Genomic DNA, 25,605 nt, shown 5'->3' with positions numbered 1-25,605 from the left:
AATCTATTTTCTCCCTCACCCCTAGTTCTCTCTCTGTTCCATCTCCTAGATTTTCTCTCACCTGCCAAATCTATTTTCTCCCTCACCCCTCTTTCCCACTTTGTTCCATCACCTACCCTAGATCTCATTTTCCCTTACAAATCAGAAGAATCCTACAGTAGTAGCAGCAGCCATGGTCAACCAAAAAAAGAGTTCTACAAAGGTGAAGGACGACGGAGTGAAGCTTTATTAACTAGTCCAATTGAAAGTCTTTGTTCATTATCTCTGAAAATCAACAGCACTTTCTACTACTTGATTGTTCGTGTGCAACACTCTTTTGGCATCTCGTTCTTTGTAGCCCATACCCAAAAGTAAGGACAAATCTTCATCTAGAATTTGAAGCTGCAAAAACTTGGCTTGAGCAGATGTCAAGGTTTTCTAGATTTTTCAATCTGACTACTATGATATGCCACCACTCCTTCTAGTAGCTCCAGCTTCAAATGTAAGGCAAGCTCCGAATAACGTCCTTTTTGTAGCAATCTGAGACGACTCGCTTCTTTCCCATGAAAACACCATTGATGAGAGTTGTGGAGCTTCATGCCCACCAAGTGTTTGATAAAATGTTTCAGTATAATTCAGTATATTTGAGTATATTTCTGTGTATTAACAAACAGTATATCTAATTTTCAGTATATTTCAGTATATTATTTCGCTGTATTTCAATGTATTTATCTTTTTTTTGGTGTAAATATAGTGAATGTTCCAAATATAGAGCCTATTTTTACTACACTTTGTTTTCACGACTTTTGTATTTCGCTGTATTTCAATGTATTTCTGCATTTTGTATTTCTAATTTATGAAACAGTTTCTGATATATTTCATTGTATTTCATTGTATATACGCATACTACAACTTTATATTTCTTAGACAGTCAACCATATTTCATTATATTTCAGTGTATATTTTTCTGTATTTGGAAGTTTTTAGATCTTTAGTGGTTTTTGAATTCAAAAAGTTTTGATTGTGATAAAAGTTGAGAGAGATTCGTAAGCTTTTATGGAAGAACAATCGTTATGTGTGATTTATGGGAAGTTTTGAATTGAATTCCATAATTTAAAAAAAAAAAAAAAAAAAAAATTGTTCCATAATAAGGCCTGATTTTACTCTTCGGTGATTTGTGTGAAATATGATTGATTTAATTTGACTTACTATTTAAAAAGGAAAAGAATATTATGTTCCAAAAATATAGCCTATTTTTTCTCTCAGAATTTTTTTAAAAAAATAGAGCCTAAATTTACTCTAACGCGTTTTGTATTTCTCTGTATTTCGCTGTATTTCATCTGTATTTCAAAAATTCGAGATACAACTGAAATACAGCCAAAAGCAGCTACGAATTGTAAATCTTCAACTTGTAGCTATAACTAGTTAGAAGCTATTAAAAGGTAGCTATTTGTGTAAGTTTTCCAAATAACAATATATAAACAAATGGTTGCCATTATTCAATTATATAATTTGTAGTAAAAGAATCATAATACATGAGAACAATTTAAACAAAATTAACCTAGTGCTTCACTACATAAATACCAGCCATTCCGCTTCATCAATTGCAAAACATACGTGAAATCAACCAGGTAAAATTTTGTCACCAACTCAAAGCCTTAACTTCGTTTTTTCTTATAGATGAAAGAGTTGAGTCATTTGTATGGCCAAAATTACGAAAAAGAAAGTGGACACAGAAGAACAATGAAAAGAAGTAGCAGTAGAAGAGCTAGATTCATCTATCATTTGCAGGTGACTTTAAGTAGGTAACTTTAGGTCAAGGAATGTGAAAAGAATTAAACTATTAGATTTTTGAGGAGAAAAAAGAAAAGAAAGAAGAAAGATATTCCTTTTCCTACTCTTCTCAATCGACCAGATTGTCCTGACCCTTTAGTCTTCATCAGTTTCTTGAAAAATTATTAGAGATTTTAAATAAGGGACTTACAACAGTGCATTCAATATTTTTTCTTCCTCCAACCATCTCTAGAACCATCATTCCGTAGCTATAGACGTCGGACTTGTGAGAGACACCTCCCAAGTTTCGGCAAACAATTTCTAGAGCAATTGTAACACCTCGTGCATTCGGGTTAAGATTTGTCTTATAAGATGGAGGTATAATGAACCCAATTTTCGTAGTGTATAAATGGTGTTTGAAACCCAATCAAGACATGAGAAGAGTCTTTGGGCAAAACAAAGTTGGAAACCACTCTACGGGGCATGTTTGCAAGTGAGTTTATAGATGATCTTACTTACAACGACCATAACCCCATTATTATTTTGGAATTTGGGAAAACTTTCTTGATTAAAGTTGTATCCCTTTGAAATATCTTTCCAACGGTATATTATGGGCCTCAAACGGACATCTGTGCAAAGAGTTATGCCCATTATACGACAGACTGTCCGAGCAGAAGAATTTTGACGGACCATTTGACGGTCCGTAAAACATTTTGACGGTCCGTAAAACATTTATACGGTCCATCAAATGGTCACAGAGAATGATATTTTGTTGGTCAGTTTTACGGTTCAATTTTACGGTCCGTAAAACAATTATACGGTCCGTAAAATTGACTCAGACCACCGTAAAATGAGCACAGAATGCCCAAATCACTGGAATGGTTTTACGGTAAGTTATACGGTCCGTAAAACCATTATACGGGACATAAAACACACCGTAAAATGAGCACAGAATGTCCAAATCACTGGAATGGTTTTACGGTGAGTTATACGGTCCGTAAAACCATTATACGGAACGTAAAAATGGGCGTAGAATTGCCCGATGGGTCAGATTTTAAGATGTTAATAAGAGACCCAAACCCATTTTTTTTCATTCCCATTTCTCCTACACGACTCAAGGGTTCTCTAGAGCCATCCAAACACTTCATATGCAAGAATCCAAGTGAAACAAAAGATCCACTTCATCAATCCACAAAACTAAGTGTGAGAAACACATCAAATCCATTCAAGTCAAGAAATTCCATAGAAGGTGGAACTAGGGTTTTGTTCAAGTGAAGCATTTCAACTCAAGACTTATTCCTACAATAACCAAGGTAAGTTTTATGATGTTTCATGATGATTAAAGTGTTGATAAGTTCTTGGGAGAATAGTAAATGGGTTTGATAAAGAGAATTATATGAACTATGCTAGGGTTTTTGGATTGTTGACTTGGGATTGTTGTATTCACATGGGTGATGAAGAATGATGTCAATTACATCTAATTGAGATTGTAGAATCAGCTAGAAGTAATAGAATGGGGATTGGGGGGGAGAAAACACCATTAATGAAGGTTGTGGAGCTTCATGCCCACCAAGTGTTTGATAAAATGCTTAGATGAACAAAATATGGATATTGTTGCTAATATAGAGTCCCTATGACCTGTATTGCTATAGATTAAAGTTGAAGGGATTGAAGGACATTGTGATACACTCAAAAGCAGGAAGTTAAGGTATGTAGAACTTCCATCCACATGTGGGAATCTCTACGTTCTTCCACATGATCCGTTTCTTAAAATCTATGAAGTTCAAATCCTAGGACATTAAACCCAACATATTGGTAGCCCGTAATTACGTATGTATGTACATAAATTTTGTATCTATGTTCGTTATTGTATTCCTAACCTTCCATTACGGATATTAGGAATCCTAGCTTACTCCATGAATCATGAATTCTTTCTCATGTGTTCTCATTATGTTCATATGAAACGGTATGATTTTATTTTACAAGTTACAAGCATGTTTTCAAGTCAATTACAAATATATGATTATGAACTATTGTATTACTCAAAAATCAAGAGCATGTTTACAAGCTATTTCATGAAACCATGTTTACAAGTTATTTCGTGAAATCATGATTTCAAGACAAGTACAAGTTAATTCACGAAAGTCATGGGCTTCTTAGCCAACTATATTATTTTCATGTTCGGGAGTTGTATTAATACAGAGAAGGCTCAGATAGCCTGAAACTACGTATGCCAACGTAGGATAAGGATCGCTCCGCCCAGTTAGGACGATTCCTTCATATTTTCCCCATTGAGGGAATTTGGATCCATTCATGTCATGTTCATGTCTCGTGCCCCGGCAAGGTACGAGATGGCTTAGCTGATCAGGCAGAGATCAGACTCCACGTTTCTCCCCGTGGTGGTTCATGTCGGTATTACAGATTATTACAGATTATTACAGATTATCTCATGCTTACAGTACTCATGATTATGTTCAGTTCCAGTACTCAGTTTCAGTTTCAATTTCATGTTTATGTACTCATGCTCATGCTCATGTTCATGTCCACGTTTTCAGTTTCAGTTCTTATCATGTTATTCCATGTTCCATGTTGTTTCTTTCGGTTGCTTTACATACCAGTACATTCAATGTGTTGACGTCCCCTTTTATTGCCCGGGGGCCTGCATTTCACGATGCAAGTACTGATATACAGGACGACACAACTGCTCAGTAGGACCACATTCGTATCAGCTTATTGGTGAGCCCCATCTCATTTGGGGTTTAGTCAACTTTTGTTTTATGATTAATTATGCATCTAAAGGTATACTGGGGGCCTTGTCCCAGTAAGTATGTTTTCCAGTCAGACTCATGATAGAGGTTTCATAGACTAGACAAGTCAGTTATGTCATGTCAGACATTTGGAGTCGTATAGCCATTTTGGCTCACTCATGTTTAAACAAGTATTATTAAGTATTATGACTTAACATGTTTTATAAAGGCTCATCATGCATTCACGTTATATTCCGCATATGTTATGTATCATGATGATTCAGCAAGCCATGTGGTTCGCTCGGTCACATGCAGTCAGGCACCGAGTGTCGTGTTACGTTCAGGCCATGGTTCGGGGCGTGACAACAATATAGCCAATAGTCCCTCGTGGACCTAACATTGACACAGTACTCTCCTGTTTCATGCACAGTTTGGCAAGACCAAAATCAGAAATCTTAGGACAGAAATTGTCGTCAAGTAGGATATTATGAGGCTTTATATCAAAATGCAAAATCCTTGTGTTACAACCACGGTGCAAGTACTCCAATCCTCGAGCAATGCCAAGTGCAATTTTGTAAAGTATTGGCCAAGCCAATTGGCGAATTGTGTCAGATCTTTCCTCATAGATAAACTTTTCAAGAGATCCATTTGGCATGAATTCATATACAAGAGCTTTTTGGCGTCCCTCAAAACAAAATCCCACAAGGTTCACTATGTTAACATGCGATGTCCTGCTAATACTTGCCACCTCATTAATGAAATCTTCACCACTGCCTTTTAGTTCATTCAGGACCTTTACTGCCACTTGACTCCCGTTACGCAAACTTCCCCTGTATACATTACCATATCCTCCTTGGCCTAGTTTGTTTTTTAAGCGACTGGTGATTCGTTTGATATCTATATAGTTGTATCTTTTTGGAACATATGACCCATAGTTCTTCAGAAATGCTTCAATATTTCGGTGATCTTCAGCTTTAGATTCCCAAAACATGAGGCATTTGTACCAGAAAATCTTTTTACTAAAGCAGAAAAGCAAAATCAAGATCCCAGGGCAAGAGAAAACTACAGATGTGCAAAAAAAAAATGAAGTCATGCACTGGGAAGAGTCTGTTTTCGGGACAATACAACTACTATAGTATTTGCAAAAGAAAATCTTGAATAGCAAAAGGGAAAAAGCAACTGAGAATTTTTTAGGTCAGTCACAGATTTCAGAGAAAAAGTGCCTGCGGCTACGACCAACCAGCTTGTTCGAAGAAGCTTTCTCGATGTTCCTGTAAACGATGAAAATGTAAGTTGAACCAAGGAAAAACAGAACCAAAATCTTTAATATAAACCATGGAAAAAGTTCTTTTACCTTTGTTGATTTTATTATAACGAAGAAAGTTGTTAGTACTATTATCAGTTTGACACCTGCCTCCTGTATAATAACATTGATTACATGCATCAGACACGGTCCATCCTAGTATAACTTCATCAGTTAACAGATCAAATAAGACACTATCATTTGATTTTGCTTCTGAATTTGAATCCAAGGGTAACTGAATATGTGAACAGCTACTAGGAAACTGGAATCCTGGATAATGATAGACTGAGGTGTTATAGTATAATATGAAACTTTGCAGCCACTGTAGTTTTGATAACTTGGGAAAGAGAAAAATTCTTCATGTGCACTCTTCAGGATACCGTTGCATTTATGTGTGATTGAAGAAGAAATTGGGAGAGACAGATTTCTATCGAAAGTTGTGCAGCTTTTGTTCTTCAACAACTTTTCAAGAATAGGGTCCGTAAGTCCGATAGAAAAGTCTTGTTTCCAAAGAGCTTGATATTTCACCCCTTCTAATTCAATTGTGGCATTTGGACTAACTTCACAATTCACTTTGCGCAATCCACAATTTGTTTGAGTGGAATTATAGAAAGGAAAGCTCAAATTGCTTAAGTTTCCACACTGAAATTCCTTAGTGCAGATTGAGTAGGATGTGTTTTGTCCTTGAGCTGAACCAAAGCACAAGAAATGAAAGAAAATGGAAACAAAGAACCAAGAAAATAAATCCATGATGAACCCTTTTGTACAAAGAAACATCAATAGCAGCAACACATGTAGCTTGATTTATTTGCACTAGAATATTAAGATCTGAAACAATTTTTGATTTTCCATAAAAGTAGTACTAAAGCATGCGACGACTTAGGACTGTACTGCAAAGACTTGGGATAGGAAAAGTCTCTGCATTAATTGTGCATTTGTGGGAAGCCAAGAACTTTGCTCTTCTTTCTTTTAATTCAAGCTGTCTTTTTCTTTCCCCTTAAGGTCAAAATCATGATTGCTCCTTTCACTTTTACTTGTCTAATATTCTAAAAATATATTTTCATTTTTACTTGTCACTCTTAGCATATCAAGAGAAGACGGTTTTTTTTCCTGTTTTGCCTATAGTATTAATTACTCATTTCAGATCACTTTTGAAGTCCATTAAAAATATGCGTCAATTAATATGGGTATCATGATAAATTATGCACTTCATTTATTATTTGTTTAGGGGTGTGCAAAGTTCACAGTGGACAATAAAAGTGAACGGAGGGAGTACGTAGTTAAAATCTTATATATTTCGCAGTGTTTCTAGAGGCGTTTTCAGGGCGAGTCCCGGGACGGGGTGTACGAAAAACGCTCAGGGGCGCAAATGAAAGGCGTAGATCCAAAGGGCGTACGCCCTAGAATTTGGGGCGTACGCCCCGGACGTTAATTTAAATTTTATTTTTTTAAAAGTAAGTTTGCTATAGATTATAATTTTTAATATTGTTGTAATAATATTTATACTTTGTGTTATCATGTTTATGTTTTCATGTTGTAGTGATTTTTAAAAAAATATACTCTATAAATAAAGAAAACAACTCTCATTGAAAATAACACTACCGTAAATAGTTTTTTTAGATGATTATGTCTGAAATTGATATGATAGAGATTTCATAGCACTATGTTCCTGAAGCAACTTCATCAATTTTTTGTCATTTCTCTTACACTTTTTGTCCTTCTCCTTCTTTGAATATATAAATAAAAGTCAATGCAATTAGTTGAGGGTGGGAAGGACCAATAAATTTGGAGATTAACGATGAAGTGAATGAAGATTCGTTTTAAAGATTATCTAAGCTATTATCATTTTGTGTTATGACCTTTGTCAAATAATCATTATAATAATATTTTTATATTATTGGTGATTTATTTGAATTTATTTGCAGAATTTTTAATGAAAACATTCAAGTTGCTTATTTTTTAGTAATAAAATTATAAAATTGATGATACATGAGACATATGCGCCGTAGATCTATGAGACTTACAAGTTACACCCATGTCTCGGGACTTATGCCTCGCCTCATGCGGCATAAAACTTCTCGCTTCACGCCCTCGCTTTTTAAAATAATGATATTTAGTTAGTTATGAAAAATTTGTGTCCAAACAAACACATGCATCTATTGATTTGGTTTAAATGTGTGGTGTATGTGGAGCTTTTCCCAATAATTGATCTTGTTTTACTGTTTTGGATACCGACCGACACAAGTGTTGCGTTTTAAGAACGAAAATGGCTCAAATATGCCATCGAACTATTGAAAATGACTCATTTATGCGATTAGTCAATAGTTTGGCTCTTTATACCATCGCCGTTACCAAAATGGCTCATCCATGCCACTTTTCATTAACGCTGGTTTTACAGTACCAGATATGATACGTGGCCTCCAATTAGAGTCCCACATTGTTTAATTAAATCATCACAAATTAAATCATAAATTAAACTAAAACCCGACACATTAATTTAGGATTTAATTTGTGTTAGTTTAATTAAACGACGTGGACCTCTAATTGGAGGCCACGTGTCATATCTGGTAGTGTAGAACCGACGTAATGAAAAATGGCATGAATGAGCCATTTTGGTAACGACAATGACATAAATTAGCCAAATTATTGGTGAATGGCATAAATGAGTCATTTCCGATAGTTTGATGGCATATTTGAGCCTTTTCAGTTTTAAGAATTCAAGATACAGGGAAGCAAACAAAAGAAAATACTACCTCACCAACAAGGGTTGTGGTGTAGTGGCTGGTACTACTCCATCCTTAACCAAGAGGTCTCGAATTCGAGCCCCCTTGAGCACGTAGTCACCCTTGTTAGGGAGTGCTTTGCCCCCAATGCGGGACTACCCGGCACGAATCCAGATTAGTCGGGCCCCAATGCGGATACTGGACACTGGATGAGAAACCAAAAAAAACAAAAACATACCACCTCAAGAAAAGGAAGAGTAGACATTAACTTAATTGTTGAGTTGAATTCCTTTTTGTGATTATTATTTTCCAGTCATTCTTGCACTGCATATTTCAAATATGATATTTGAGGTCAAGGTTAGTAGAATCGAAAATTTCTCCGAGAGAGAGATTAATGAAGATACACATTCAAAACACTATGAAATGATGTTATTTTCCTTTCTGGTAGTCTTTTCTCATTCTATTTAACACCTTACAACTTGTAATATATTGATTGATATATTTTAATATTTATATTTAACCTTTATAATTAATTATTTGATTAATCTCTGAAAATGAGAAGAGAAAAACAATTAGAATGATCACTTGTCTCTTATCTTTATTTCTTTTATCCCTCTTATACATAATAAAATATGACATGACATGTTGTAGTTGAAGTCTCAGACAATATTTGCTTCAGTACCAACTGAAATTCAAAACGCGTTTTCCCTTCACTATCTTTAAGTCCAAAATAAGTAGTTCTTGCGCAAATTTAATCTCTTGATCAATCTCATAACTACTATGAAAGAGGGATCTGAGAACACCCCAATTAGCTCTATCACATTTTTTTTTCATTTAATAGAACCTATTTACATTATTGGCTGACATATAATATGCTTTGATGCCAACGTTCAATAAATCACCTTAACTAAGATATGAGACAGAAATCAGAAAGAATTACTATAACAAAAAATTTGACACACTTTGGCAATGATGCACGGAGTTAAGCGACTTTAACTCCACTTGGTCGTTTTCCTTCCATGGCATCTTTCTTATTACGACAGTCAGCACATAGGAAAGGACCTTGCCAAGGCTTTGAGCTCGTTGAGAAAATGGAACCAGCATGTACTGATATGCCTTCGCTTGCAGCAAGGTCAACCTGACAAACAGCACAAATGAAGAGACCGGACATTGATGGACCATTTGAATCCTCACTCCCCAATCTGCAATCCACGTGATAATACAGTGATCAAAGTTTTCTTCGTGGCAATGTAACTCATAGGAAAATGACTAAATGAGAACAAAAAGTCAAGAATACTGAATTCCAGGTAGAGGGAAACACACCAACCACCTCACATCTATGTAAAGAGACCAGATTTAATCTGACCAATACCGCAATCTCAATGCTTATAATAACAAAGTAAACACACGGTTAAATAGTTATGGACAACTTGACAAGTTGAGGGTCTATCGGAAACAACCTCTCAACTCCACCAAAGGTAAGGGTAAGGTCTGTGTACACACCACCCTTGTTAGACCCCATTTGTGGGATCACACTGGGTGTGTTTTGGAAAACTTGACAATTCCAATTCAATTTTACCAGTAGGATCCAGTATATCTTCCCTGATGGTAGAAGTGCATCCTATAATATGAGCGTTATCCTTATTTTTGAACTAACAAAGTCCTAAATTAAAGAAATTTACTTAGACACCAGACCTGTGACCTTGTGAGGAAACCATAAGAGGTTGCAGTATATCTTATCTTCAACTGTTCTATCTCATCAGTTAATGACACCGAAAGAATATATTTGTTTTCCACTTAACCAAGATGTAAAAACAGATCTTTAGCTGCTTCATTATTTAACAATCAATCTTGTCTAATTATTCCTTCCAAAATCATCAGAAACTAAAAGCTTCATGAAATATTAAAATATAGCAAGGTTTCAAAATTCAGGAGAATTCTGACCTTTCAGCAAGCATTGCTGAGCCTTCTTCAAACAGTTCCTCTACAATGCCTACAGCTGACAGCTTTTTCGATAGTTTAGCAACAGATTTATGCGACTTTCTTCTGAAGAAAAGGGATTGGAACTTGTTATACTTCTTTGGCGGAGTTGCAGGCTGTACAGTGTTATCGGGAGGAATTATGTCAACTACTATGCATGTTGTGTCATCCTTCAGCCCACGGGTCCTCAAAGCATCCTAGACAACCAACGACATAAATTTGAAAATTTCCCAACAAAAAGCTTAATTGAATTAAAAATGTAATCCTAAACACTTGTTGTAGATGCAAAGATTCGCGTGAACTCCACCACCTTCACGACTTGTCTAGCAGCAAGCTCAGCAGGCAAGCCACGACAAGACTTGGCAGCCATGTCTGATGATACAGCATCCCAAATTCCATCAGATGCAATGATTAGCCTTCCACCTGCAGTAGATAGCTTCACAATGTTGACAAAGTTAGGGCATGATCCATTTGTTGAGAATATATTAAGTAAATAAAACTGTGCTTTCCCTAATAGCTTAAGTTTTTAGATGAGATGGTCACACAATTCACCATGATATCAGGGTAGGCAGAGGTCCTGGGATCAAGCCTCACTGCCACCCATTACCAAAAATAATCCATGTGCTTGACCATGACAAAAAGAATCATGCCCTCATGCAATGTGCGTGTTGAGAATATAATTAAATAAATAAAAGTGTAATCTCTCTCTAATAACTTAAACTTTTAGATGAGATGGTCACACACTTCAACATCATTCATGAATTTACCAATCTCTACGCAAAAGACATCAAATATAGAACAAAAGAGTACACCAGGATTTGGTGGGGGGTAAATCTTAAGATGGTCAACAAGGGAGTAAGAAAAAAGCTAGTTCTTACTTTTACTTGTTTGACATATGGTATTGGAACAATGAATTCCCCTACATCCATATCTCCGATTGATCTTGAAAGGCATAAACCTCCTGGCCAACAACGAAGAGGACCAATCTGCAGATTTTAATAAAAGCCTTGTTTTAAACCGATAATATGATACCAGAACGATTTCCATAAGCTCGACTAGATACAAAGTGTACCCACCTCAGTACCACCAAAAATGCTTAGTCTTCCTACTTCACCACCACTTGCTGTGACACGCTCCCTTCTGCGATTAATCAAGAAATAATGAACATTTTCACTTCATCAAAAAAAAAAAAAAAAAAAAAATAATGAACATTTTCATATCGACGGATAACCAGAAGGAAATATTTAGGAGATGGACACTTACTCCTCTGCATTTTCTTCAAGCCTATGGTCTACAGTTAATTCTGAAACAGCACCGCCCTGAGTATCCAAAATGCAGCGGGAATCTCCAACAGACGCAACTGTCACTGTCCATCCATCAACGATCACAAATGTAGCTGTAGTTCCAGATGTTAGTCCTGCAGTGACAAATGAAAGCATATAGAATTAGCACTATTGAAACATAAATTGAAAGTTATAACTTGAAGGAAGAGAAGCAGAAAGCACAAATTTCATGCCTTTTCTCTGGAACTCCTTATCAGTTTTCACAAACCCAGCAACTAGTGCACGAGGCAAAGCATGAAGCCACTCGTCCCTTCCGAGTCCGCGAGGTATGGCACTCAAAACAAGATTTAGTAAATTATCTTTTGAGAACACTGCAGCTGCTGTCCCATTATGTCCATCAAAGATCTGACAATTAATAAAGAAGAATTATGATCTGATGGACAACTAATCAACTAACAAGTTTGAGTATGATGAGAAACACAATGAGCTGTGCGAAAAAATACATTGATAAGACCATCAATGTTCATTCTCTAGGCCAACTTTACAAAACTGGATGAATCCAAATACAACATTCAGCAAACCAATAGCTAGAATAGGTGACATCAGTCTGGAATTATAGTTGTATGTATGGAATGAATGCAAGAAAGACTAGAAATTTCACATTTCATTAAATTGGTTAAGACAACAATTTTGTCTTATAGAAAGATGGACACACGCCTTGTGATAAAATGGACCTGAACAGAGTGAAATTGATACAAAGAATTCATATGTCAAACCCCAACTAATTTGTCGAAAAAAGGAGAAATACATACCGCAAACACGGAGAAGGATGATGAAGGATTGCCTTGAACTCTCTGGCAATCTGTCCTCATCAGATAATAATCCTCACCTTTCTTGGACTGAGCTGCACATCCATATCTTACATTTGGCTTCTCCATTTTCTCACTCCGTAGTTCCCTGCTAATCAGTGCTGCTAATGGTACAAGATCATGATTCAACCTATGCCTTTCTTCCCTTGACCCCATTTTTCCTCCTACCAGTTCTAATCGAGGACTTATACCTTATTATAGTCGAATCTGGAGAGCATGAACTTTCTGTGTTCTCCTTTTCTTTTAATCCCCAGATCACTTCTTTTTTTCACATATCAGCCCATCACAAGAATTCCACGGTAGTCTAGAATAGAGCTCTTAATCATTCTATTCAATAAACAAACATTCACTCAAACTGACAACCCCAATATTCCCAAAGAAGAAGTTCCCCAAAGTTTCAAACTTGATCCCCAAATTCAATCACACCACAAAAACACCAGAACAAACACATAAGCAACTTGAAACTTCAAGAATCTCCTCATAATTTCATTCCCAAAGAAGAATTCTCCCAAAGTTTCAAACTTGATCCCCAAATCCAATCATACACCACAAAAGCACCTAGAACAAACACATAAATAACATGAAACTTCAAGAAGCTCCAAAAAAATTCACCCTCAAATAAGAACTCTCCCAAAGTTTCAAACTTTATATTTAAATCCAATCACACGCCACAAAAACACAGAACAAACACATAAACAGCATGAAACTTCAAGAATCTCCAAACAATTTCATTCCCAAAGAAAACTCTCCCAAAGTTTCTAACTTGATCCCCAAATTCAACCACAAAAACACCTAGAACAAATACACAAACAACATAAAACTTCAAGAAGCTCCAAAAAAATTTCACCCTCAAAGAAAAATCCTCCCAAAGTTTCAAACTTTATCTCCAAATCAAATCACACACCACAAAAAACACAAAGAACAAACACACCCCATAACAAGAAACTTCAAGAATCTCCTTGTAACAATTTCACTCCATCACTTAACAGCTGCTAATATAACCCAAAGATTCCAACATATGACCCAAATTTGGACATTACCTCGTAAAGACAAAGCTGTTTTTATGTACTATGTTTCCCCACACAAACAAAGCCAAAATGCAGATCTGATAGTGACTACAGAGACAAAAGAATTTCACTCCATGTTAACAATTTTAATACAAAAATTCAATAAAAGGAAACAAAAAAATAACGCGGATTGCTGACAAGATATGAACTGTAATAAACCAATCATCAAATACCCATTACTTAAAAAAGTATCTTTTTTTTCTCAAATAAACAAACATTCTTGAGAGAGAGAAACACGCATAATATTAATGTATCACATAAATCTCAGATAAATAAACAAATGCTCTGAATTTAACAGGTCAGCAAACAAGAAAACGACAGCCAACTTCACTATCACAAGTGAAGTAAATATATATATATATATATTAAGAGTAATTAACAACGAAGTTACATAAAAATGTAATTATTTTTCTTAAAAGCTTACCTTTTTATGTTGAAGAAATGTGATGGAAAGTGAAAGAGCTGACTCTAATGTACTATGACCTTTTTTTTGTGTGTGTTTTCTGTTCGTTTTAACCGACTTTTTGGTACAGCAAAGCTTTATTTTTTTTAATTTATTTTTTGTTTTTGTTTTTATCCCCTTCAAATGTTTCTAATAAAGAAATTACAATGATAAATACACATTAATCTTTAACCAGAAGTCTCGGGTTTAAGGGACCAAAGCAGCGTTAGTGGTAGATTCACACTATTACTTAAGGGTTTAAAGAAATTTAATATTTTTTACTCTAGCCTTGTATTAAAATATTAAATACATATTTATAAATATTTGACTGTGATTTAAGTTACTATTGTATATTAATTTGAAATAGTTGTAAAAACACATAAACTTTAAATTCTGGATCCGTCTCAAAACTCGATAATTTTAACTCAGACTTTGTACTTGTATAAAAAATTATTTTAATATGCATGAATAATATATCAAAATCCTAATAAATAAATAAATAAATAAAAATTGTGAATCGAAATTCATAAATTAAAACTATTGGCTTCGCCTCACAAGCTTATGAAATGAAGTCACTTTGGATAGAAATCCTTTCCAATCCGAATTCATATTAATTCAAAAATAAAACTTTCCTATACAAATTCATTTTATTCCAACATCATAGTGGAACATAGGTTAAGGGAAAAAAAAAATAGGAAACTAGGTAAACTATAGGGTAAAGGCATGTGATATCAAACATTAGACACGAGTGGAAGGACTTGACACCTTTTGCCATGTGCTTCCTAGTACAATCCGATTCTTTTTTTATAAAAGCAATAATTTAAGGAGAACAAATGAAAATATAATTGGTATTTTTATTGGTGCGCTTGTGATGGAATTTTAAAAATTAAAAATATTTGTCGAAAACAAAGATTTCATTAAAAATTGATAATAATGCCATTAATTCGGAGTGTGTTTCAATGATGTTTTTTATATATTAATAATACCATACCAAGTGTGTTAGAATTATGAGACTAACAGTCAGAGATAGTTGTGGAGAAATTTTATTTCTGTCTAAAAAAGAGAAAAGTCATTTTGATGAAATGAAAAGTTTAAGTTGAATTGTTTGCAAATATAAAAAGAAATATTTTCTTTTAAGAACAGAATAAAAAAGGAAATTATGTCAGATAAATTGAAATAAAAGAAGTATTTTTTTTTCGTTTATCAATCTAGCATAATAGTTTTATAAATTATTCATTTAAACTTATTTATTAGCTCATTTAATTTTATGAGTTAGAAATTTATTCAAGAAATGGACAAAAAAAGAAAAAGTGATGCTGGAAATTTTTCATGATTGTGGTTGTAGCTTAAAGACTTTAGAACGAAGTAGGATATTGAAATTTCGAAAGGGAATCCCATGGGACCAAAGGAATGTTAGAAAATTCTTAGGTTAAATTCTAAGGAATAAGAATAAAAACTAAAGTTTCTCCCAGCCCCTCCATAAAGTATGAGTTGAAATTTTAACTTCACATAATGAATCATATATGGAGCGTTAACTATCCTGTCATTCTTAATCAGAGGTCTTGGATTCTAATCCTAATATAAAGTCACCTTTGTTAGGGTGCTTATCTTTCAATTTGGGAATTTCCGGTACGAATTCAGAATAAATCATACACCAATGTGGGTACAGGATCAGCTAGGAAACCCTAAAAAGGATGAATTTGAATTTAGACGAACCTCAATGTGGGTACCGGACATCGAGTTGAAAAAAAAAGAGTTTTTTTTTTTTTTTATAACCATACGATATAGAGAATTGTCTAGTTCAACTAATTCGAATTCGCGAATTATAAAAGAGCGCTTCTTAGTAGGAATTAATTTTTTCATCTTGAGAGCTCTAATATGATACCTTTAAATTTAAGGTAGAGAAATCGCACATATTCCACCATAATTCTTGTGGTTGCCATACATAGAGTATACTTCAATACTTAAGGAAGTTTACTTTACAAAACTAATAATGCAATAATTATGGCTTCGAATTGAAAGTTGAAACCTATTATTTACTACTCATTGTAGGAATTGTCATTGAACAATGATACATGAATACTTTTTAAAGTATACTCTATTTTCTTCAAGTGGAAGGACTTTGCCTCAAGCTTTTTTCAAGATTAGAATAAGTGCTGGTAGTTGTTTTTCGAGTTCTCAAGCTAGTGCATTTTTATTATGCTTAGAAAGGAAGCAAATTACATAGGAAATTTTAATAACAAATGTGAAAACTAAAATATGGAGAAGATTCTAACAAATTGTTTTTTTTTTTTTTTGACACAATTCATCGTGTTAATGATTATAACTTCGCTCTTTAAGTAGGAACTAGACAAAAAATTAGACTATTCTTGGCATGTCAATTACTCCCTCCAGTACTATTTATTTGTCACCTTTAAACAAATAGTTTCCTTATAATATTTCATGTTTTAGAAAATCAAGAAATGATTTCTTTTTTCCAATTTTACCTTTCTACTCTAATAAATATTCATGGTCTAAAATGGTGTATGTTACGATAAAATTGTTCCAAGCATCTCATAAAAAAAATCTGCCCAAGAATTCTTTGATGGGAGCTTTTTGGAATCAGAAAAAGGAGACAGGGAAGTGTATTCTGTTAATATAAAAAAAGAATTAAAAAAAATATACGCGGAATTTCTGAGACTCCTCTTTATTAATTTTTTTTTAATATTAATCCGAATTGACTCACATGAGTGATCTGAATCTAATTTCCTTATGCCTATTAGATATCTATGATTTTCAAACCAAAAAAAAGGGGGAAAGGAAAACCTCAATCCAAAGGCTAGGGTTCAAATATAACAAATAACTTATCCAAAATTATATAAGTACTTTGAAGTTTGAACAAGAATTCTAAGATGTCAAGTCCCAAACATGATTTGATGTATCAAGCATTTATTTCTGAAAGAGATTAATTCCGTGATTATTCTCATTGATTGAGTTGGTAAATATACCATAGTTACAATGTCCTATTAGGATACAAACTATACTAACCTAAAATAGAAGATTTACAAAATATTCTTTTACTACATATTTACACTATTTATCACACCCCCGCAGTCGAAACGGGAGGTTTACGAACGCTGAGACTGTCCCGAAAATCTTCAAATAAGACCTGTGGCAGTCCTTTAGTGAAAATATCGGCGAGCTGATATCGGGACGGAACATGAAGGACACGGACGTGGCCGCACGCCACCTTTTCACGAACAAAATGTATATCCATCTCAATGTGCTTAGTGCGCTGATGTTGGACTGGATTTCCTGACAGGTAAATGGCACTGACATTATCACAATAAACTAAAGTAGCCTTAGGGATCGGACAATGTAGTTCCAAGAGGAGGTTACGTATCCAGCATGATTCAGAGACAACATTAGCAACCCCCCTATATTCTGCTTCCGCACTAGAGCGGGAAAGAGTAGGTTGGCGCTTAGATGACCAGGATATCAAATTATCTCCCAAAAACACGCAATAACCCGACGTCGAGCGTCTGGTGTCTGAACATCCCCCCCCAATCAGTATCAGTGTATGAAACCAAATCAGTAACTGAAGATGAGTAGAGATGCAAACCATGATCAAGAGTACCTTGAATATACCGAATAATCCGCTTAAGAGCAAGCATATGCGTATCTCGTGGAGCATGCATATGAAGACAAATCTGCTGTACGGCATAAGAAATATCCGGTCTGGTGAAGGTAAGATACTGAAGAGCACCTGCAAGGCTCCAGAAATGAGTGGGATCGTCACACAGATCGCCAGAAGAGGCACTGACCTTCGGTTTAGTGTCAACCGGAGTGGACGAAGGCTTACACGAGGACATTCCTGCACGTTCAATAATGTCCGTAGCATAACTTCGTTGTGATAGAAACATACCACCCTTGTGACGGGTCACCGTAATGCCAAGAAAATAGTTCAAAGGACCTAAGTCTTTCATAGAAAATTCTGAGCCAAGAAGGCCCATAATAGAACAGCGGAGAGCATCTGAAGAAGCAGTAAGAATAATATCATCCACATATAGTAAAATGTAAGCCAAGTGGTGCCCTTTGCGATAGATGAACAAGGAGTGGTCAGGCCTGCTATTAGCAAAACCAATGGAAGAAACAAAGTCAGCAAATCTTTTATACCAAGCTCTCGGTGCCTGTTTAAGCCCACATAAGGACTTGCGCAACAAACACACATAATCGGGACGAGATGGGTCTCTAAAACCCATAGGCTGATGCATATAAACCGTCACCTTAAGCTCGCCATGAAGAAATGCATTTTTGACATCCAACTGATGAATGGGCCAATATTTAGATAGAGCTAGACTTAAGACAGTGCGGATCGTTTCTGGCTTCACGACCGGACTGAAAGTCTCACCACAATCAATGCCAACCTGCTGTGTTTTGCCATCACCTACAAGACGGGCTTTATGCCTCTCAAAATCACCATTAGACTTTTCTTTATGAGTAAAAATCCACATAGACCGAATAACATTCACATTAGGTGGACGGGGTACCAACTCCCACGTCTTATTTTTAATAAGAGCATCATATTCATCATCCATGGCCAATTTCCAATTCGGGTCACGTAGCGCATCCAACAGTTTACGAGGTATGGGGGACTTGGTAACCGCCGCATGTAGATTAAATGGGTGCTTGGGTTTGAAAATCCCGCGCTGACTACGAGTGACCATGCGTGTGTGGGTATTGGGCTGGACAGGTGGAGAAATGGTCGAGTTTTGCGGGGTGGTGGGAAGCTGGTGTGGAAGAGGGGCGGACTGGTCCTGCGTAGAGGACGATGGAGGCTGCTGCCCAGGTGGGGAGGGGTCGGCGTGGTCCTGAGTCACGGGCAGCGACGGAGGGGGACAGGGCAGCGGTGGAGGGCTGGCGGCTATATGATGGATCAAGTAAGGAGAGAGGCCATCATCAAGGAAGTCATAAGAGGTGGGAGCCGGAGTATGGATTTTGGAAAACGGAAATTGAGTCTCATCAAATAAAACGTGATGACAAATAATGATTTTATTTGAGGATAAATCAAAACATTTGTAGCCACGATGGTTTGGTGGATATCCCAAAAAGATATATGGAGTTGACCGAGGGTGCAACCTGTGAATAGTAGTAGACGGAAAAAGGGGATAACATAAACACCCAAAGACTCGGAGATGAGAATAAGATGGTTTCCGTTGGTAAAGGACCTCTAAAGGTGATTTGTGACCCAATAGCTTACTTGGTAAAATATTAATGAGATACGTCGCCATTTGCAATGCATGATGCCAAAAAGACGGAGGAATGGAGGCATGAGCAAAAAGAGTTCGGATGACATTATTTAGTGAACGAATTTTTCTTTCTGCTTTCCCATTTTGAGAGGATGTATGAGGACATGAAAGACGGAAAGACATCCCATTGGATGCACAAAATTTTCTAAATTGACTATTAGTATATTCCCTCCCATTATCACATTGGACATTCTTAATAGGACGTTCAAATTGAGTAAGAATATGGGTCTTAAAATCCATGAATTTTGAGTAAACATCAGATTTTCTAGCCAAAGGGAAAGTCCACAAATAGTTGGTAAAATCATCCAAAAACAGAACATAATAACGATGGCCCATAGAACTCAAAATTGGAGAAGTCCACAAATCACTATGAATAATGTCAAATGGAAACAAAGTTTGGGAAATAGAACTAGCAAATGGCAACTTAACATGTTTACCAAGAACTCAAGAATGACAAATACTAGATGTTGACACCCAATTTTGTCCCCCCTTTATTTAATTTACTCGGGCTTTCTAAATTTACTGACGAGCTAAATACTTTATTTTTACAATATTTTATTGCCATTTCTACTAATATCATTACTTTTATTTTCGACGTTACAAGTATTACTTTACTACAAATTTTAGATGATTCGTCATCATTTCATTTTTTCGGGTTTGGACTCGTTAAATTAATTACTAGACAACACTTTCTAAAAATCCTTATTTTTTCTACATATTAATTATTAATTATCTTGACGTAGTATATGTTGTGCTAATTATTAAATTAGAAGCCCAAAAAATAATTAAAATAGCGGAGGAAGGACCAACAATTTTCAGCCAATTAATGGCCCGAAATACCAATACAATATTATTCTCTATCCAAATAAATAACCTACATTTTAATACCCAACCCACATTTATATCAGCCCATATTTAAAATTAATAGGCCAGCCCAAACGGACCAGCCCAATTTAATTTCGACCCGACCCAATTCCTTCAACCTAACCTTCACCCGCCTCCTCCTCTCTCTCTCTTTCTCTTTTACCTCATCTCCGCCGCTCCTCTGTCTCCTTTCTCCCTCGTCTCCGCCGCTCCTCCGCTCTCTTTCTCTCCTCTCATCGCCATCCCCTAGCCGCCTCTCTCTTTCTCCCTCAACCCCTACAGCACCCACGTTTCTCCTCTGACACCACCCCACACCACCTCCTTCTTCGTCTCTCTCCTCACGTTCTCCCCACACCCACGCCTCTGCCATCTTCCCTGACACCTCCATCACGCCTGTTCCCCGCTTACTCTCTCTCATACGCTCTTCTTCCATTTAAAAAATCCCAATTGCAATCCTATAAAAAAGGGGGGATTCAGTGTTTAGAGAGAGGGCAGGAAACGGGGGTCAAGAGGGAAAAACAAAATCTTGAATCCCAAAACTCCTCCAACGTTCAAATCTCCCCTAAGTCTTGATCAGATTTCCTTTTTATAACCTTGATTTTCCTTTTATTTTTTTTTCAAAAATCCAGTCCGAACCTTACTCACACTTGAAGTTCTGGAGACAAACAGAATTTCCCTTTCCTTTAACGAGTATATTATTTCCGTCGACATCGAAACTGTCGATTCGAAAGGTTTGTCGAATTTGAGTTCGTCGCGTTCGAGTAGATTCGACGACCTCGACATCCCAGTTCATTGCACACAAAAGAGGTAAACTTCGATACCTTATCACTCGTAAGCTTTAATTTCGTTTTTTTTGGTTGAGATTTTAGTTTACTCTGCTGTTGTTCAGTAGTTATGTAATTTCGCTGTCGTCGTATTATTCCTTTGATGTTTGGGAGCTGTTAGGGTAGAATTTTAGTCGCAAAAAATGAATTTTGAAAGGTGTATACCGTAATTCGGATGTCTGGACTGATTTCCCAAAACTCAAAACCCATTTAGAACTAAATATACATATGGTATACAAGGAACTATTAAGATAAGGCGAAGGTATATACTCGCTATACGTTTGATATACACACTGGGTTGCGTATGTCTTAAGTATATCATGTATATAATTAAAGCGGTCAACACTTTCCCTCGTTTACTCTATTTGTTAAGGTAATATAACTGGATACAAATGCAATCTGTTCAGGATGAGGTATGATGAAGTGATTACATAACATGGGGATGTTGTTTGCTAGTTAATACTGCCTAGGCCTAGTTTTAACAGAAACACATTATTTCAGACCATAAGGTTGTAAATCTCCCCTCTCACTTGATCAATTAAACCACATAGAAGAAGTAGAATATGGCAATCCTGAAATCTGCCCCTGTTCTTCTCTTGCCTTCACAATCTAGTTCAGTTTCGTTTGTTCAATGGGGGTTGGTCTGATGATTAAGTTGGGATGAGACTAATGAATGTTGTTTTAAGAGGGTACATGGTTTGATATAGTCGCTAGCGGAGTTCAGTTACAGTTTAGGTTAGTTGGCTAATATAGATTGGTTACGAATCATATGCTTGGAATGCTCAAGTCCCCTGAACACATTCCCCCCTCTGTATCCCCTCAACCATGTGCACTGCATCCTTTTGCCTAGAGCTGTTAGTAGCCAGTTGGTTTATACGAAGACGTAATTTATCCCCTGTATTCACGATTGCAAAGAATAACCTGCATTCTGCCTGCTAACTTCGGCGAATAAGCAAACTGAAATACTAATACTATCGATGGCTATGAAATTGGCAGTTGCTTACTACATGAACAGCAAGTACTATGTGTATATTAGGGTGTATGTACGAGGGTGTCTCAGATATATGTATGAGTCATTTACGTTGGAAGTCGGAACTGTTCTTCTGTTTTTTTTTTACTTGTTACTTCGATTGTTTGAATACGAGTTTGGGACCCGTGTTCATCTCCTTCTAATGGTTTGTTGGTATGGAGCTTTTTGCCTATTTTGTTTATTCTTGTATGTTTCCAGTTCGCCAGTGAGCTCTGTTTGTGATGCCATTATTCACATGACGTTTTCCTTGTTTCTCCTTCCATCTAAGTGTTACCGTTATATAATTTGAACGCATAAGACTTTGTAAGCTTGTGATCCCTATCATTATTCCCTCTCCCTGCACTTCAAAGTGATAACCATGCCACCTGCTTATTCATTTGTTGTGCTAAATTTCTTGCTCAAAATTGCCCATAATGACACTGTCAAATATGTGAAACATCAATACATGCCATGTTAGAAGCATAATAACATGATATAGTGCATTCTTAGCTCAATTGAAGTATTAAAGTTCAAAATAGAAATATAGTATAGCATCTTCTAAAATTAAGCTTTGGTTTATGTTTTGGCTGTTATATGTGGAGCGCATATCTAAGTATACCAGATGTATACAACCCTTATATATTCCCGATATATAAAGGTTGGTATATCAGGTATAGTTTGGTATATCAGTCCTCTAAATATTTCTTCATGTGCATTATGTAATATCTAATATGGGCCAGCTATGTTTGTCTAATCTCTTTTCTTATTGCTTGTTTGGGAAGTCATTAATACATTCATCTTAGCTTTATTTATGGGTTATATGCTAATCCTTTTCTTTTGTTTTTATGCATGACCATCGCATACGAGTTCGAGAGACTCGTTCTTCTTCCTCCGCACTTGGCGTTGGGCTAAAGCCCGACAAATCTCCCTTGAGTCAGCTTTATACAAACAGAGACAGGCCGCAGCAATAAAAAAAAAATATAAAATTTGTTGGGCCGAAGCCCAACAGCCAACAGACCACAGCAGCAATATAAGTAGATTTGTCGGGCTTAAGCCCGATAACGTAAACAGTTTGCAGCGGCTTGAGTCCATTTAAACTATTTACTCTCCTGTTTTATTTTATTTTGTACATTTAATTTGTAATTGCATAACTAACACTTTACTTATTTTATTTGCTTAGATTAGGTGAACCTTAGCGAAATCAGTGGGGTTTGATTTTAGTAAAATAGGTAGAAAGAACCAATAATTAATTTCATAGTTTCATTTTCATATTAAATTAGTTACAATATCTACAATATTTATCTATATTAGAACAATCGGTTTTTTTAAGGACGTGAGGTCGTAAATATATATTTTGAATTAAGATCACGTTTCTAGTCTTACTTTATTAGAAATTTCAAACATCACGGATACACAAAAAATATAAATTCAAGTACATTTTATGAACACACTTTTAATCATGCATATTTTAGCACAAATAATGTTAAATAAAGAGATAAAAATATAGAAAGAAATTCATGGACTTTTTATCATATTTAAGAACATAAGTCTAAGCGTTTTTATATTATCATATTCATGTAATATCATTTTTTACTTAAAGATCACTTTTGTCAAACTATCCTTTAAAAAGGCTATTATTCATAAGCAAATCATCCCATTTTTTACAAATCTTATTTTTGAATGACATTATTATTATATTTTTAGCTAATGCCTTAGCAATATCTTACAGTCTCATTTAACATTTAAAATCTTCTTTTACGCAAATTATTATGTTTTTTTTTTTTTTTTATATAAGTATTACTTTAAACAACACTATTATACTTTTATTTAAAACTTTAACAATATTTATAAATTGTATTTCAAAACAGTATAAAAAAAAATATTCTTTTATACAAATTATTATTATTTTTACAAGTTCTATTTTAAATAGCATTCTTACATATCTATCTTTGGCCATACTTACAAACTGCTTTCCTTTTCCTATAATACTATATTTACACTTAGCCTAACTAATTATAAGTCCGGTCGGTTAACCATTGTTAATGGATCTTAAAGGGTGCCTAATACCTTCCCTCTAGATTAATTGAACCCTTACCTAGAATCTTAAGTTTCGCAGACCTTAAACAGAGCCAACTTTAAAAATAACTTTAATAAACTTTAGGTGTCCTAATTCACCATAAATAATTAGGTGGCGACTCCTTAAAATAAACAAAAAACAGGAATCTCCAATACGTCATACTTCTAACTTTAACTCCCGGGTTAAAATGGGGTGTGACACTAGATGAACTAGAACTATTACATTCAATGCTTTTATTACGCCTAAGAAAATCCAAAATAGAAGCTCCCGGGTGGCCCAAACGATCATGCCAACGGGTAGAAGACAAGGCAGCAAAAGTCGACGGTGAATTGGTGGAAACTTTGAAGGTGGACAATGGATAGAGAGCACCCCTACTATTACATCTCATGAGAGCCATCCCCGTCCGGACATCCTTCACAGAAAACCCATAAGGGTCAAATTCAACACTCACATAGTTATCAGTAGTAAATTTACGAACCGATATCAAATTCTTTACGAGTTTTGGCGCATGAAGGACATTGTTTAACAATAAAGGAGGGTTCGGGGGAGGCAATTTAGCATGACCATAACCTCGAATTGGAATTGAATTACCATTACCAACAACAATGCCAGTATTACGATTGCTCAAATTAAAATAAGACGAGAGAGTACCTTTTGTGGATGTCATATGGGACGTGGCGCCGGTATCCATATACCAATTCGAATCGGGTTGGTTCAACGTCATCGTGTGCATGGCCGATTCAATATCCGTCGGAGTCCATTGCGTCGGGGGGCCCGTGGCTGCATATGCCTGCTGTTGTGGTCGCGAGCCCAAAATGCCAGGTTGGGCCAGCGACCTCGGGCCAGACGAAGAAGATGGCGGCTGCCACTGCTGCTGTGGCCGAGCCCACTACGTGGTAGGATACGGGCAAGGGGGAGCCCACTGAGGCATCCAACCCCACTGCCACGGTGAGGAGGGTTGTTGCCACTGCTGCTGGTCACCTGAGGGGCGTCCTCCATGGCGTCGGCTGCCACTGCCGCCGCCCGAACCACGGCCACCGCCGTTATTATTCCCGCCGCTAGAATCGCGGTTTTTGTTGTTATTTTTGCCCCGATGATGGTGAGAACGACTAGAATTTTCCAGATGAGAAGAGTCATCAAAATCACATTTGGAATTAGCCACCATAGCCGCGGGCGAGTCATCGTGCATTTCAGCCAACGCCTTTTCCTCAAGGCACAAACTTGACCGAGCTTCGGAGAATGGCGGAAGAGGATTACTGTGGCGGATGTAGGTACCCAAATTCTTGTATGCCTCTGGGAGTCCAGCCACCAGTTGGAGAACGAGGCGGTTGTCGGTCACCGGAGCCCCCACACTCTTAAGTTGATCGACCAAGGTCT

The 25,605-nt window shown here is 36.2% G+C and overlaps 2 protein-coding genes across 2 annotated transcripts; both read right to left on the bottom strand.

The window, feature by feature from the left end:
* Nucleotides 1–258: 258 nt before the first annotated feature.
* LOC132639870 (rust resistance kinase Lr10-like) lies at nucleotides 259–6,675 on the bottom strand. The gene is made up of 5 exons (XM_060356258.1): nucleotides 5,854–6,675; nucleotides 4,867–5,770; nucleotides 4,558–4,564; nucleotides 1,964–2,073; nucleotides 259–381 (listed from the first exon to the last, which is right to left on the bottom strand). The coding sequence occupies exons 2-5, from the start codon at nucleotides 5,590–5,592 to the stop codon at nucleotides 259–261; spliced, it is 966 nt and encodes a 321-aa protein (XP_060212241.1). The 5' UTR covers nucleotides 5,593–5,770; nucleotides 5,854–6,675.
* Nucleotides 6,676–9,319: 2,644 nt separating this feature from the next.
* On the bottom strand, nucleotides 9,320–13,982 carry LOC132641732 (probable protein phosphatase 2C 15). The gene is made up of 8 exons (XM_060358812.1): nucleotides 12,601–13,982; nucleotides 12,022–12,193; nucleotides 11,769–11,922; nucleotides 11,582–11,645; nucleotides 11,384–11,491; nucleotides 10,816–10,941; nucleotides 10,470–10,702; nucleotides 9,320–9,727 (listed from the first exon to the last, which is right to left on the bottom strand). The coding sequence occupies exons 1-8, from the start codon at nucleotides 12,811–12,813 to the stop codon at nucleotides 9,508–9,510; spliced, it is 1,290 nt and encodes a 429-aa protein (XP_060214795.1). The 5' UTR covers nucleotides 12,814–13,982; the 3' UTR covers nucleotides 9,320–9,507.
* Between the last annotated feature and the right edge of the window lie 11,623 nt (nucleotides 13,983–25,605).

The sequence above is a fragment of the Lycium barbarum genome, chromosome 5, assembly GCF_019175385.1.
Source record: "Lycium barbarum isolate Lr01 chromosome 5, ASM1917538v2, whole genome shotgun sequence".
NCBI lineage: Eukaryota > Viridiplantae > Streptophyta > Magnoliopsida > Solanales > Solanaceae > Lycium > Lycium barbarum.
This window is presented reverse-complemented; position numbering and strand designations above follow the sequence as displayed.

What these genes read in the sequence shown, in the direction of transcription:
- LOC132639870 (XM_060356258.1), bottom strand. Translation starts at nt 5,592, where the DNA reads ATGACTTCATTTTTTTTTTGCACATCTGTAGTTTTCTCTTGCCCTGGG. An exon ending in AAAATATTGAATGCACTGTT is followed by an intron (nt 382 to 1,963) that starts GTAAGTCCCTTA and finishes AAGTTTTTGCAG; the next exon opens with CTTCAAATTCTAGATGAAGA.
- LOC132641732 (XM_060358812.1), bottom strand. Translation starts at nt 12,813, where the DNA reads ATGGGGTCAAGGGAAGAAAGGCATAGGTTGAATCATGATCTTGTACCA. An exon ending in CTTGAAGAAAATGCAGAGGA is followed by an intron (nt 11,646 to 11,768) that starts GTAAGTGTCCAT and finishes GATTAATCGCAG; the next exon opens with AAGGGAGCGTGTCACAGCAA. An exon ending in TCAGCAATGCTTGCTGAAAG is followed by an intron (nt 9,728 to 10,469) that starts GTCAGAATTCTC and finishes CGTGGATTGCAG; the next exon opens with ATTGGGGAGTGAGGATTCAA.